Raw genomic sequence first — 13,890 nt, 5'->3', positions numbered from 1 at the left:
GTCTGTCAGCGGCACCCTCGCCGGGAGACTTAATCCCCGGCCGCTCGCGGGGGCCCCACCCGGGACTGCGAGTCGGGGGCAGGCGAGCTGCCCCGGTCTCTGGGAATGAGCGCGGTGCCCCGGGCCGGGCCGGGCCCGCGCGTGTCACAGCTTTCCGGGAAGCATCCGTGGCTCTTTAAGGGGGGGAGGGGGCGCTGGTGGCCGCCGGCACTGTGACCTCAGCGGCCGGCGGGCGCGCTTGAACCAGGAAGCAGAACACGGCGGAAAACAACAGGCCGGCGGGAGGCAGGCAGCTGTGAGCGCGAGTCGCGATGATTGAATGCGCCTTGATCGCGGAGCGCGCTTTCTGTAGGTTTAAATCAGCGATGCTCAGTGCACGAAGGTGTTACTTGATGGTCTCGCCTCTTGCTGCTTTGGTACACGGTGTTGATTGTAGCCCTGTCCTTTTCGGTTCCTCTGTGGTACCAAAGCCTTCTCCTTTCCTTTCTTTCCTGCAGGGGGTAGGTGTGATATCATCTGCATGACCTTATTGCTAAAATTCCTTTCCAGTAAGCTTTCAAAATAAGCAAACAGGGCCCAATTCTGTGCTCCCTTACATCCGGATTAAGTAATGCTTCCAGTGGAGTTACTGCAGATTTGCTGCAGGTGTAATTGCAAGCAGAATTTGGCTATAGCCAAGGTCTGCTTCTTGCAAGAGAATATTGTGCCCTAACTGTGCCTCGACATCTCCAGTAGCTATTGCTAGCTACCTATCAAGTTGGAATCCAAAGAGGCAAAAGTGAGTTCCTTTTCTCGGTGATGAGAGCAAACAACAAATTATTCTTTACACTGCTGCTCAGTTAAATCCACTGAAAGACCACTTAAAAATTAAAGACATGGATGAGACTAGGGAAAGGGAGTTTTCCATCCCTTGTGATCTGTAACATTTCACATTGTCAGGCTGAGTGCCGATTAGTATGTTTCAAAGGACTTATAAAAATCACTAAGTGAGATGAAATAGTATGTGTCCATTTAAGACAGAAGTAAGGGATTTCCAAGCATTGGAATACTCTATACTCCTTGGAGATAGCTACTTTTGAAAATATTCTGCTTCACAATAAGCTTGGGGTGTTTCACAGTACTGTGTGATGTCCCAGGACCGGTGTTGTAAGTCGGGTTTGGGATATGTCTAAAGAGCTGGCAACAGTGAAGTAGGCAGAGGCACGTAGCAGGACTGAGCTGCTTGGGGGAAAGTCTGCAGAGTGCTTCCCTGTATGGTTCAAGTTGTGCCAACTTAAAATATTTCATGATAGAAAAGTTATCTTAAACATTAGAAAGAAATCTCTTTTAGTCTTTATTCCTCAATCCCTCTCAAAACCTGTGTGCAGAGGTTAGCTGCTTTGCATGAGATCGCTTTCTGGAAGTAGTTCTTCAACCCATTTTGTTGTGGCTGCACAAACCCAGACTGCAGCAATGTACAATTCATCTGAAGGTGGCAGAGAGAATTAACCTGGATTCCTCCGCAACACAGAAAGCAACAGAAACATCTCTACAACAGCTCATGTTGCTTTTTTATTTCTCAACTGTTTTGTTGTTGCTGTTTTTCAGGCTGAAGTTACTAAAGGGCATCTCTCCTGCCCTTGAGAAGTGGATCAAAAGTCTGCAGCAGAGACCATGAGCTATTGCTAGACTGTACCTCTGACTTCCAGGTGAGTAGGGCATAAGCAGCAGGGATGCAACTAGCTCCAACTCCCTTGAGTAGGTAGAGTTAGAGTAGAGATGGATTTGACTGCCTTTACAGCAGCTGGTCCTGATCCTTGCTTGGCTTGGAGAGTAGCAGGAAGAACTGAGGCCCTTTGAGGTCTCTACCAGGATGTGGCTTTTATTTTCCTTCAGGCTAAACAAACACCAGCCACAGTGGTTCAGTTTCTTTAACTCTGCTGTACAAACTTGCTTTCTTGGAAGAGAGACTCTTCAGAGCAACATATTCCCAAATGTAGGTTATGTTAAAAAACCCCAGAAGGATTTCGCCAAATCCCACATGACTATAAATATTCTTGATGGGGAAAACAAGCCTAAAGTGTTTCTTGCTTTGCTATATTGCATTGAAATGTTAAATACAGCAACATCCTGTGGGAAAACCAGTAAGTGACATTTACCAGGTTGGTTTCATTGTCTGGGCAGTGAAAAGAAATTCACAAACAACCAGGGTAAACGGTGGAACGCTGGTTAGGATATGAAAAGCTCCTTCTATATTTTAAAATGAAAGGTGAGGTTAGTAACTTAGGAGGAGAAATAAATTGGTTCTTTCTTGTGAAGGCCCCATTATAGTATCAGGATAAGAACTACTTAATTATGCCTTCAGCTGCTTCTGGCTGACCAGTTCCAACTGTGTTGGAAGGCACAGTTTAGAGCAAGATTGATCATAATGTGGCTCTGTACGAAGTGGGCCAGCATCCTGCAGATTTTTGACAAAAGGACGTTCTAGACAGAGATGCCAGGAAGCAATGTGGAAAAACAAATACTATTTTTCACTGAAGTACTTAATCTGCAGCCCAGTGTGCTGCACCATAACAGTTCTTCTAGTGACCTTGGTATCTAGCCTGACTTGTTTTCAGTCTTGCCTGGTAGTAGCCTCTTGGGAAATGGGCAGCTGTGCCAATTGTCTGCTAGTTACTGGGAGACATTGGGCAGTGCCTCTCAATCCCCTGACCAGGTACCCCCCACATTCTCAAGAGGCATCGAAGTGTCACAATTTGCGTAAAAATACACAAGCTGAAAGAGGTAAAGGGATATGTTGCTAATTTCTAAGATGGTCTTAGCTGTTGTTTCACCCACTCACCAGCTGTCTGGAAAGAGAGAATGGGAAATATGGGGCACTTATTGCCAAATAGTAGCTTTGCTGAAATGTACCTTGACTTCTCTCCTGTCTTTCCTTTCTCCTCCCCTGCCATCAGTTTGAAAGGGGGGTTTGAGGCGCCAGGCACCATGGCAGACTGGGTGGTCCTTGGACTGATTGCAGTTCTTGTGCTGTTGCTGTTGCTGACTGTCTTTGGCTTCATGGTCTACTCGGGACTCTTCACGGAAGTAGTCGTTAGTGCTGGCACCCCGCCCATCCGCAGCATCACTTTAGCATACAAGTTCCGAGTGGGACCCTATGGCGAGAGTGGACAGCTGTTTACAGAGAGCTGCAGCGTCTCTCCGAAGCTCTGCTCCATCTCTGTCTACTATGACAATCCTATCACGGTAAGAACCAGCTGGGAGCCTGTAAGCCATACTTGGGAGTTGGGTGTGTGGCTGGGGCAGATCTCTGAAATGTGGGCATTAAGGCTGTCAGAACAGTTGGAAATCCTCAATATGCTCCAGTTGACCAGACCTAGGGCTGATTAGAGAGTGAGCACTGTAATATTTAGGGCCTGGTCTCAGTGCTGCAATATGGGGAGAAGAAACCAAATTTGTGAGAAGGACTTCAGTGAAGGATGAGGAAGGGCAGTAAACCTGTGACCTCCTGAATACATTGGCTGGGCAGTCTATCTCTGTAATTCCCCAGATGGTCTGCAACCAGAAAAGCAAAGCATTAGATGTCAGATGACACTTTAGATGGAAGTGCTGCTTTTCCTCCTGGACTTCTTTGGTTCATAGCAAATCAGCTCTTCCTCCCAGCTCTTTTGTGCTCATATCCCTTCTGACCTTCTCTCCCTATCTTTCTCGTGATTCTTTAATACTCCTCTTATTTCACTCATTCTTTTTTATTCTACAATCACTTTCTTATTGTCATACCAGCTAGTGACTGCCTCTCTGAGCCTGTCATAGGTTTCCCAGTATAATAAAATAGTTACTTCTGACTCCTGGGCTTCAGAATGAGAACTCGGGAGACAGGTCATTGTCCAACGGGCACAAATTTAGCATGTTAGATTGAGATGGGCATAGTCCAGATAGCTACAAGGAGCAAACTAACCTGCATCTTATTTTCCAGGGGGTTAAGAATGATTGACTGATTTGTTAAATCAGGGACTCTTGATAACAACATGTGGCCATTTGTCCAGGACAGACAGACTGTCTCCCAACAGATTCAACAGTACCCAGTGTGACCTACGAGGAATGCAGGGGAGGGCCTGCCAGCAGCTCTGTGTATGGATGTGTTTGCTGGCGAGTCAGGGCTAGGGACACAGGATTTTGGCTGATTGCTATTGCTTGGCTTCACTGCTCCCTGCAGGAATTGGGCAACTGACCCTTGTTTAGGAATGCCCCTTGGCAGTCTGATACTTGCCTCTGTTTTATTGTTGACATATGGCACCTTTAGAAGACTCTGAAGTCCCACTCAGCTGGCTCAACATGTCAGCTCCTGTTCAACTTAAACATTGCACTTCAGTGTACAGTGTTTCACCTCCCACTGTGACCAGTGACCTCTCAGACCACAACAACTGGAAGACGGAGGAAGGCAAGAAAATGCTACAGCATACTGATTGACCTTGTACTTCTGGCCTTACTCAGCAGAGAGTCCTTTTGGTGCCCTGAAGCCACCTGTGTGTTTCCTTGTCCTGCCTTCGCCCCTGTGGGTCATGGGTAGTAGAGAATAGCCATTGCGCATTGCAGTCTAGTTCTGATCCCTCCCGTCACTTGCCTACCCTGACATATACCCCTAATGGGGAGCTGAAAGCAGGGAAAGTAGCTGATGTAAATCTTTTATGCCAGCTGCGCCCTACAGAAAGGGCACTTGGGAGGTACTCTCTAGCTGTTTCAGTAGCATGTTTGAACCAAATGAAGAGGGGAGAGAATACAAATGGGATATAGGAGTGGGCAGGCATTGGGTTTGGATAGGAGGATGGTATGTAGGGTCTTGCAGGGCATCAGAAAGATTGACTGCTGGATGCTATGATGTATGTACTTGACAAAGTGTTAGTACTCCTGGAAACTGTAGTGGGCTGGCCTTTTACTATCAAATGGGTACTAATCATGCCACGTGTGGATCCTCTCTACTTCTTGATCTCCTGGGCTTGGAGTCTTGTGCCCTGAAGTCTCCTCAGCACTTACTGGCAGTGCCTCTTGAGGTACATGGAAAAATTATGCCTTGAATGATAAAATCAGAACTTCAGTACAAGGCCAGAGTTGGCCATATAGTTGAGTTCAGACATCCAGCCTGTCCTTTCACCCTTTTTCCTTCAGCTGGCAGCCCTCTGCTTCTTCAACTTTGTTATGTAGTTGAGGCCATAAGATTGCAAGACAGAATTGTTGACATTGCCTATTCTGATATCAGTGCATTGTAATATCCAAAACTAGAGAGTTCTTACGTTGTGGTAAACTCTGTCAGAGGAGCAGCTGTACTGTTGAATCTCTGCTGTAAAGGCCATGGGCGTACACTCAAGGACTCACCAATGAAACTCCTCTTGTGGAAATGCCCCATGGAAGGTTCCTCCACCAGGACTGTCCCTTCTTAAACAGCAAAATGTGTGTTCTTAGCATCCCAGTGCCAAACAGCTCTTCAAGGCACTCAGGCTCTGGATCAGTTTTCAATTCTTGGCTAGTGAGCAGCAAAGAAGTGTCCTGAACTCCTAAGAAACCCCAACTTTCTCAGGATATTTCAGAAGCTCCTATTACTGTTTGTTATGATTCTGCCTGCCTTCTTTCCTCCTGACATCAGATGTGGGGAAACCTTGGGATTCCATTTCATTTCTTTTAGTGAAGATATACAGTGTATGGGACAAAACTTTAACCATCTCTGGAGTGGAATGTGGCAGCATTTAACAATGCCCAGCAGTTAAGGACAGTAAGTATAGAAGAATATAGCATGTTCTATAGCTAGCAGAGAGTAGATTCAGGCTAGATATCAAGAAGTACTACTTCTCTATCAGGGCGGCTAGGATCCAGAACCAACTTCCCAAGAGAAGTGGTGTTGGCTCCTACTGTGGGGGTTCTTCAAAAGGAGGCTGGATGAAGACCTGGTCAGGGTCATTTGACCCCAGTGCTCTTTCCTGCCATGGCAGGGGGTTGGACATGATGATCTGCTCAGGTCCCTTCCGACCCTTCCAACTATGAAACTATGTTACTACCTACAGACGTGTTCAGAACTGAAGGCTAAAACCCCCTTGAAAAGTATCATAAGGGCTGCAGTGTCCATGAAAAGCTAGGTCTAAAAAGAGTGACATGGATCCTTCGGTAGCCAGACACCTGAAGCACCGTGCAGTGGGGGGCAGTGTTTAGGGCAGCGCAAACTGCAGTTGTCCGGAGTTGGAGCTGGCCAGAGCCCCTTGTAGCATTGATCAGTCATGAACTGACTAGCAAACATCGATGCTGTGGCTTCTAGTAGCATGCATAGCTGTTCAGTAAAGAGGAGGAGCCCCAGGCTGAGCCCTTGAGCAGGGCTCCCAAAAAGTGAACCCCATCCCTGATGTTGAGGTATTGGTTCAGCACCAGCTCCCACGGTATCAAGTGCCATCTGGGGAATTAACCAGAGCAGGCAGGGAAGAGAGGGAATATTTCCCATGGTCATTGTGCTGTTTACCTCGAGGACCATGTCCTTGCTGCATTGGGAGAAAATCATTCTGGACTTTGGAAAGAGCTGGTGACTTAAGCCCCTTATGCACCACTGCTGGGAAGATCCCAGATGCTGGCTGAGCTACAGGTTCTGAGAGGGAGATACTGGGGGTTAAAGCAAGCCTAGTGTCTTGCCCCTGGAGGGAGGGTGCTGGCCTTGTTTATTAGAACACCATATACTCCTAGCATCGATCGAGGTTGACGAGGCAGCAAATGTCACTGGGCTTTATAAGAAGCTTGTTGTTTAGCTGGAGCTCACCAGAAAAGGGCTTCCAGGCACTTGTGAGAGGATTCATTTTGCAGGGCAGCTCTGCACCCATCTACACAAACTCCCTGTAGTTTCACACAGTCAAACGGGTTCTTTACTACGGGGGAGGAGAGATGGCAGAGTGGGGGTGGGGCCCTACTTCTAGTGTGTGCTTGTCTGGTTTAGCCCTGTTTGCAGCCCAGCCCAGCCTGGGGGGCCATGGTTTTTCCAGGCTCTTAGGTGCCATGCATTCAACACAGAGGTGATATTGGTCCAAGAGTCCCCTGAGCATGTTTTTCTCACCCAGAGACTCCTTGTCTGGACATGGAAAGAATAAATCCCTCTGTTCCCCCTGCTGCTGGGGGCACCTGAGAATCAGGATCCCTTTTCCCCAGTGCCAGTAAGAATCTACCAGATGGTATGTTTGGGCTTCTCAAACACCTTTTGACTGAGGCATCCTTTTACATTCAAAGGCAACAACCTCAGCCAGTGCTTTAACCACAAACTTCCCACTGCTGCCAGATCATCCTTTCCCTCTCCCTCTTACTGCTTCTGTGTAGTAGCTAGCTGGTGGACATGGTAAAGCACCAACATCCTGCAGAAAACATTTATGATTGGGGAATTCTTGGGAGAGCCAAGTTGCAGGGTCTTTCTCTTGACTATAAGGAGACTGAGAGGAAGGAGCAATCTGAGTGCAGCCCAGAGCAGGGACCTCAAAGAGGTTACCAAACCTGAGTGCACCCCAGAGCCTTTGTGTCAGGTTGGAGATTGAATGAGGGCACTACCACAAGGTGGGCAGAGGCTGCATTTTATTCTAGGCTGGGGGAATCGGAGCCTGTCTTGCAGCTAGTTGCTTCTGATGTGCAGTGGCTGGGATTCTCATGGGATGTGGGCTTTCAAAACACTTGGGCATATTTGAAACTGCTCCCTTACAATTGGAGCCAGGGTTAGATAAGGGTCACTGGGCTGGTCTGCTGGCTAGATCAGGACTATGCACTAGAGCCAGCACCTAGGGCCTGTGCCTGGCCCCTGGTGCTGTGTGCAGGGTACATGGCCAGTCCAGCCCCACACGGTGTGCTGCACACACTGGCTGTGCTCCAGGGTTTGCTCTGCATGCAACACAGGGCCAGCGCAGGGTGTGTGCTGTATGCAGTGCCCTGCTGCATTGGCCCTCAAGCTGTTTCTGGGGTAGTTTGATTCGGGTCTCAGGCCATCTGTGCACACTGGAACCAGCGCACAGGGCCAGTTCAGCAGGGTGCTGCCTGCAGTGTGTGCCCTGTGTTGGCCCCCTGTGCTGCATGCAGTGTGTGTTCCTGACCCACCTCTTGTTCTGCATGCGGTGTCAGCTCCAGTCCCTGTGCCAGACCAGCTCCACCCATGGCATGTAGAGGGTGGCTTCCATCAGATCATAGGGCTCTACAGGCCATATCTAGCCTGTGGGTCATATGTTTGACACCCCTAGCCTAGAGAAGTTTGATTGGCCAAGCAGTCCAAGAGGGTGTGAGGCTGTGGATCAGAATGAGACTTGCTTCTTCTGCTACCTGAAGGATGGCTGGAGACCAGGGGCAGAGGTGCTTAGCTCTCTAGCCATCTTGCTGGTTGGGGGTGGGCTGGGCAGGAGTTACTTTCTGATTTCTAGTTTGGCTGTAAGTCAAAGATGAATTGGAGCTGGACTTGCCTGCTCCTCGACTGCCCCTGCTGGTTGGGGACCTCAGGGTACTTCTGCTTATGAGCAAGACCAGCACCCCCTCCTGAGCCAAACACGGCCCTCTGAATAACTCCCTCCCTCCTCCATGCTCTGACTCAGCCATGCTGAATGGGGGACAGTGTAAAAGGTTTCTCTGCATGGATTAAACCACAAAGAAAAGTGGATCTGAGCTCAGCCAGGCTCAGCAACAGCAGCTCTGTCAGCATCAGCGAGTGGCTCCGGGGGCTTGTTTCAGGGCTTCATAAATTTCATAAACATTAGGACTGTAAGGTACCTCCGAAGATCATCGAGTCCAGTCCCCTGCCCAAAGTGCAGGATGTCAGCTGGGGTCATAGGATCCCAGCAAGATAAACATCCAATTTGGGAGCTCCCTAGAGACCTGGGGGGTTGGACCTGCTAGAAACCTCTGTGCCCTTTGAGATGCAGCCTGGGTTCATTGTGTATGGACTGAATTACAAGAAGGACGGCAGCTTTGCAAGCCAGTGCAGGCACAGAGCAGCAGCCACGTTAGTGCTCCCTCAGAGTCTGAAGGCCTTTCCACAGGGTGGGTCAGCACAAGTGCCCTGCACAGAGAGCTGAAGCGATGTCTGAGGACCAACATGAGTGCCCATGCAGAGTCTGTGGGATAGATGCAACTCTGCCTCTGGACAATGCATGGCTCCTCTCTGGTTCTCTGGGAGTTAACCTGCTTCATGGAGGTGGCAGGAGGCTCCCTGAGAAGGCACAGGCTGCGGGCTTCAGCCCTCTGTGCTGCCCTTTTTTCACAGCGCTTGGCATGTGAGTGGCATTGGCTTCAGTCCTGCCAGGGCTGCTGATGGGAGGAAGGCTTGCTGCAGTGCCAAGCAGATTTTGATCCTTCAGATTATGGGGCAGGAGGGAGGTACCCAGTGACAGACATTGTGTGGGAGATGGCATGAAGGGGCACTGAAGGTCTCTCTTGTGTCTGGCTGGTCACAGTGGGACCATATTCCTGCATATGGTGATTTTTTTGTTTGTTTTTTGTTGCCTAGCAGGGTGAGATTGGGGCTGGAGGGGTCTTCTCAGAGTACTAGGACACATGTTAATGCCACTGACCTGCTGGAGGTGCTGTGCTCCACATGGCATTCACAGTGGTACTGCTGATCCCTTATGCGTGCTGGATCTCTGTGGTCAGTACATTCCACCTCCCTAAATTCCACCTCTGATTAGAGAAAGAGGATTGGATAAACCACTGCCTGGTGTTGCTGTGTGCTATTAAAAAACTATCCCGTAGCAGCCCAGAAGTGGCTGCATTTCAGAGTGCCTGAGTATTGTCTCTGCAGTTGTTCAGTGAAATGTGTAACAGCTCTGGGCTCTGCTTAGCTTTAGACATGTCTGAGTATTTTCTGCTGTTGTGCCCTCTTGAGACAAATGGCAAAGGAGACCTCTGTTAAAAAGGGGACTTGGGTACCAAGGGAAGATGTGTACAGTACAAAGAGTTTGGAGGCAGACTTAGCTCAGAGCCCATAGAGAGCTCATTACAGTGACAAGGGAATCCCCAGGTACATCTTTGAGGATTGAGATGAACCCCTTGCTAAGTCCCATCCTCAAGCCACATGTGTATCTGGTGCTGACAGGCTAAGTAAAGTCAGGGCTTAGCTGGCCCCTGGAGGTTAGCAAGCCTAGTGATGATGACACCCCTCCACAACATCTTTGTCATCCAGCTTTAGGCTGGCCCCAGCTCAGCTATGCATGTGTGCTGTACCTGCTCCGTGAGCAGAGGATTTCGGACTCCAGAGCTGTCCATTGGACCTGGGCACCAGGATCAAGCACATGATTCAAAGAGTTGCTGAGCTTCACAGCTCCCATTAATTTCAGCAGGGGCTGGGTGAGGAATTATTTGTAGCATAGTGCTGCTGCAATGCCCCAGTTACCATTGGGTCCCTGCTGTGACAGATGACAGAATTTTCTCACTAGGGAGGTAGTAAAACACTGGAACAGGTTACTCAGAGAGGTTGTGGACTCTCCACCCTTGGAGGTTTTTAAGACCCAGCTACACAAAGCCTTGGCTGGGATGATCTAGTTGAGGATGGTCCTGCTTTGAGCAGGGCTTTAGACTTGATCTCCTGAGGTCCCTTACAACCCTAATTTTCTATGCTTCTATGCTGTGCACTATTATTGCTAATAAAAAAAATATTTTGCACTTCTCCAGACTCATTCATCCAAGAACTTTGATGCACTCTTGAATTGGAAATGAGCAATGACTCCCAGCTCCTCTGCAAAATGGGTAGTGCTATCTCCATTTTACTGCTGGGGCAGCTGAGGCACAAGGGGGTGACATGACTTCATGCAGTGCATCAGTGGCAGTGCAGCAGGACTAGAACCCAGAAATCCTCACTTAGCTCTCTGTGTCGGTTACTGGCTAACACGGTCTTCCAAAAAGATCCAGCTATTTTTCAAGTGGACTGACAGTGCAAGGCAGTGCTTTGACTGGAGCCCAGCACTGTGATACCTCATACTTGCAAAGACAAGCCAGGCTGAGATGCCCCACAGGAAATACTTCCCATGGCACCAGCAGACAAAAACAAGCTCCTCTCCACAGTGCCTGGGTAGTACATGAAAAGCATCTGCTTGTTGTCTCCAAGCAGGAGAAGGAAGAAAGGAGCTAGCTCTTAATAGGATGTGCTGAGCTAGGATTCAGTTCCTATATGCTGAACATCACCAATGCAAGGAGTCCAGCTCCAGAGAGCCATCTGGGTCTGAAGTGCTCAGACTTGTGAGTAAGGATGATCCTGTGCACTATAATGTGGTTTGAGCAGGGTTCAAATTACACTTTGACTCTTGGGGAGGGAGGGGGGTGGGTGGGAAGGGTCTGCAAAAACAATTGGGCTGCCCATCACTATGTCCTAATAAAAGCAGAGACCCCCTCCCAAGGTTATGATTTTCAAATCAGGGGCTCTCATTTCTTATAGGCTCACCTCCCCCCCACATGTGCACACACCCTCCCCCTGAGCTCTCCTGTAATTTGAACCTTGGGTTTGAGTCAGATTGAGAGTGGATCAGAGAGCCAGAAATGGTTTCCACTCTGTATATGTGTGGGGTTGTGGTGATGAGAGATTGAGTGAGCACTAGGAAAAAGTGACTGCACACTGTCTGGACTGATTCAAGGGATCACTGAATGGAAATAGCCATCTGTGTGCTATTCACTGAGGAGCTGTTATTTCTAAACACAAGTACCTTCCCCTGGGGCTGTTGGGAGGAGACCAGAGCACCTCTGAGGACTCGCAAAAGCCCCTTCTGGGCTCAAGCTGTTTACTCCTAGGCTGTTTGCAAGGGTGGGGGAGGGTTTTCAGCTGGTTGATGGAGGAGTTTGAGGGAGAAGTAGCCCCTTTCAGGGGGCAGGGCTGGAATGCAGTGCTAGGGGCAGCATGGGTCCCATAGTGGTGGGCAGATTCCAAGCTTGTGTTTCAGAAACATTAGGCATCTAATTGGCAGGGCTGTGACTACATGGGAGTCCTGATCTTCAAGACCTCTTTGTCCCTAGCAGCTCCTGTTTCCAGTTTGGTATGGTACTCAGCATACTCAACTGTCAGACCCATTTAAAAAAGTTTAAGTGCAACTTTGGAGTCCAGCTTGGATATTTGCATTTGAAAACTTGGCATGTGTTCCCAGCATTACAGCTGTGTGCATCCCAATCTGATCATACCCCAGGATAGTGCCAATGCTGCAGACAGACATGGGAGCAGTAACTATAAGGACCAAAGTCCGGCAGGAACAGAAGGGTCTAAATGCAATAGAGCTGCAGAGCTGTGCCCAAGGGCACCCATAGTGGAAGGGACTAATGGCAGCCATTCAAAGTAGTAATGAGAAGATCTATCACTGGGTGGATCCCCATCCTGCTCCCCTGAGCAGGAGCACTGTTCCCAAGCTGCTGGACTTACTTGGTGAAAGGCTGCCCTGAAAGACTAGATCTTGTGTGCAAATTGGCCTGGCCTTTGGACAGGTGCTTAGGTATTTGGTCAAAAATGTTAGCAGCCATCATCCATGATCCATTTCCAGGGAGTGTTTTCTCTGGAGAGTAACAAGGGCAATTTAGCATTTGTTTTTAACTTTTCAACTGCTGATTATTTTTAGCAGGAACATCCAATTATTCTGAGGTTGGGGGGAGATGAGGGGTGTGTGTGTGTGGTGGGGGAGGGGTTGGGAAGGTTGCTGCTATTTATTCCTCTTCCTTATCCACATTATAGACCCCTGTAGTGAGGCAGCATTACCCTTCTCCATTGGCTCTGACAAAGCAGGGATTGGCCAAGCAGGGCTGGCAGTGGAGCAGGATGGAAACTGTGCACTGAGCAGTGACAAACAGACTGGCTGAGAGCAACTGGCAATCTGCCTGCCATTTAGTGCCAGTGATGCTGTATTGTGAGGTCCTGGGTCTCCCCCAGTGTCCTGGCTGATTGTAATGGACTAGTTGGAAATGCTGATCTCTTGCAATTCTTGTTTCCTCACCAGCCCCTCCTGCATGAGCTGCTTTGTGCTTCTCTAGGAGATGTATTCCACTGCCATCCAGCCTGGAAAAATAACAAACCCAATCCCCTCTGGCACTTCCCACCTCACAACTCAGCAGGGATTTGGCTGCCAGCCTGGTAGGCGCCACCTCCAGGCAGCTTCTTTTCTCCAAAGCCCTGAAGAGCAGTCAGAAGGATCTCTGGGAGATGATCCATGGCTGGTAGGGTTGTTAGGAGTTGCCTTTCAAATGCCCAGTTATTGACAATAGGGTGGGGAGCCATAGACAAGTTCTTAGAACGCAGGGGTTTGGGAGCTGTGGGTTTAAGACTTTTTGTACACATCACACAGGAGATGCTTTTGTTCCTACAGCTTTTTACTGATTTCCCCTTTACTCACCTGCCGAGCCAGCAAGTCTGAAGACCCTTTCCCTCTCTGCTTCTCAGCCAACATTGAATTGCTTCTAGTTGCACTGAGGCCTTGTGGTATTCCCATCCTCAGTGGGAATGAATGAGACTCCTACTGCAATACTCAGGTGACTTTTCAGGCCCGTGTAATTTTCACCCCTACAAGGATCCCCTTGGGGATCCTTCAGGATAATGTATTGTGGAAGTGAAGCTAGTCCCAGTTCCATCACTGCCTTTTTGAGCAAGCTAGTTTGGAAGGATACCACCTGCTGTGCCTGCACCATACATAGAGCAAGTGTACATAATACAGAAAGGAAACAGGCTTTGGCCACAGGCATGCTCCAGGAGCCAGGGGTTTTGGTCCAAGGAGGCCTGGACCAAAGGGAATGAGACCCTGGGGGTGAAAGCTTGCTCAAAAAGGCAGTGATGGAACTGGGACTAGCTTCCCAGATTAAGGACAATAAGAAGTCTTTTTTTAAATACGTAGGGGGTAAAAAGAAGGTCCCGGGTAATGTGGGGCCCTTGCAGGACGACATGGGTAACTTGGTCGTCAC

General features: G+C 49.0%; 1 protein-coding gene across 1 annotated transcript in view; it reads left to right on the top strand.

Annotated features, from left to right (window-relative positions):
* The first annotated feature begins 278 nt into the window (after nucleotides 1-278).
* The window catches only part of TEX264 (testis expressed 264), a 126,165-nt gene continuing 112,553 nt past the window's right edge, over nucleotides 279-13,890 (top strand). The window contains exons 1-3 of the mRNA XM_019537091.1: nucleotides 279-348; nucleotides 1,588-1,688; nucleotides 2,937-3,225. Of these exons, the coding sequence (XP_019392636.1) occupies nucleotides 2,968-3,225 (258 nt within the window). The 5' untranslated portion in view covers nucleotides 279-348; nucleotides 1,588-1,688; nucleotides 2,937-2,967. The remainder of the gene's footprint in view (nucleotides 349-1,587; nucleotides 1,689-2,936; nucleotides 3,226-13,890) is intronic.

The sequence above is a fragment of the Crocodylus porosus genome, unplaced genomic scaffold, assembly GCF_001723895.1.
Source record: "Crocodylus porosus isolate Cpor-Errol unplaced genomic scaffold, CroPor_comp1, whole genome shotgun sequence".
Classification (NCBI taxonomy): Eukaryota; Metazoa; Chordata; order Crocodylia; family Crocodylidae; genus Crocodylus; species Crocodylus porosus.
The sequence above is the reverse complement of the archived record's forward strand: the minus strand, read 5'-3'. Positions and strand labels throughout refer to the sequence as shown.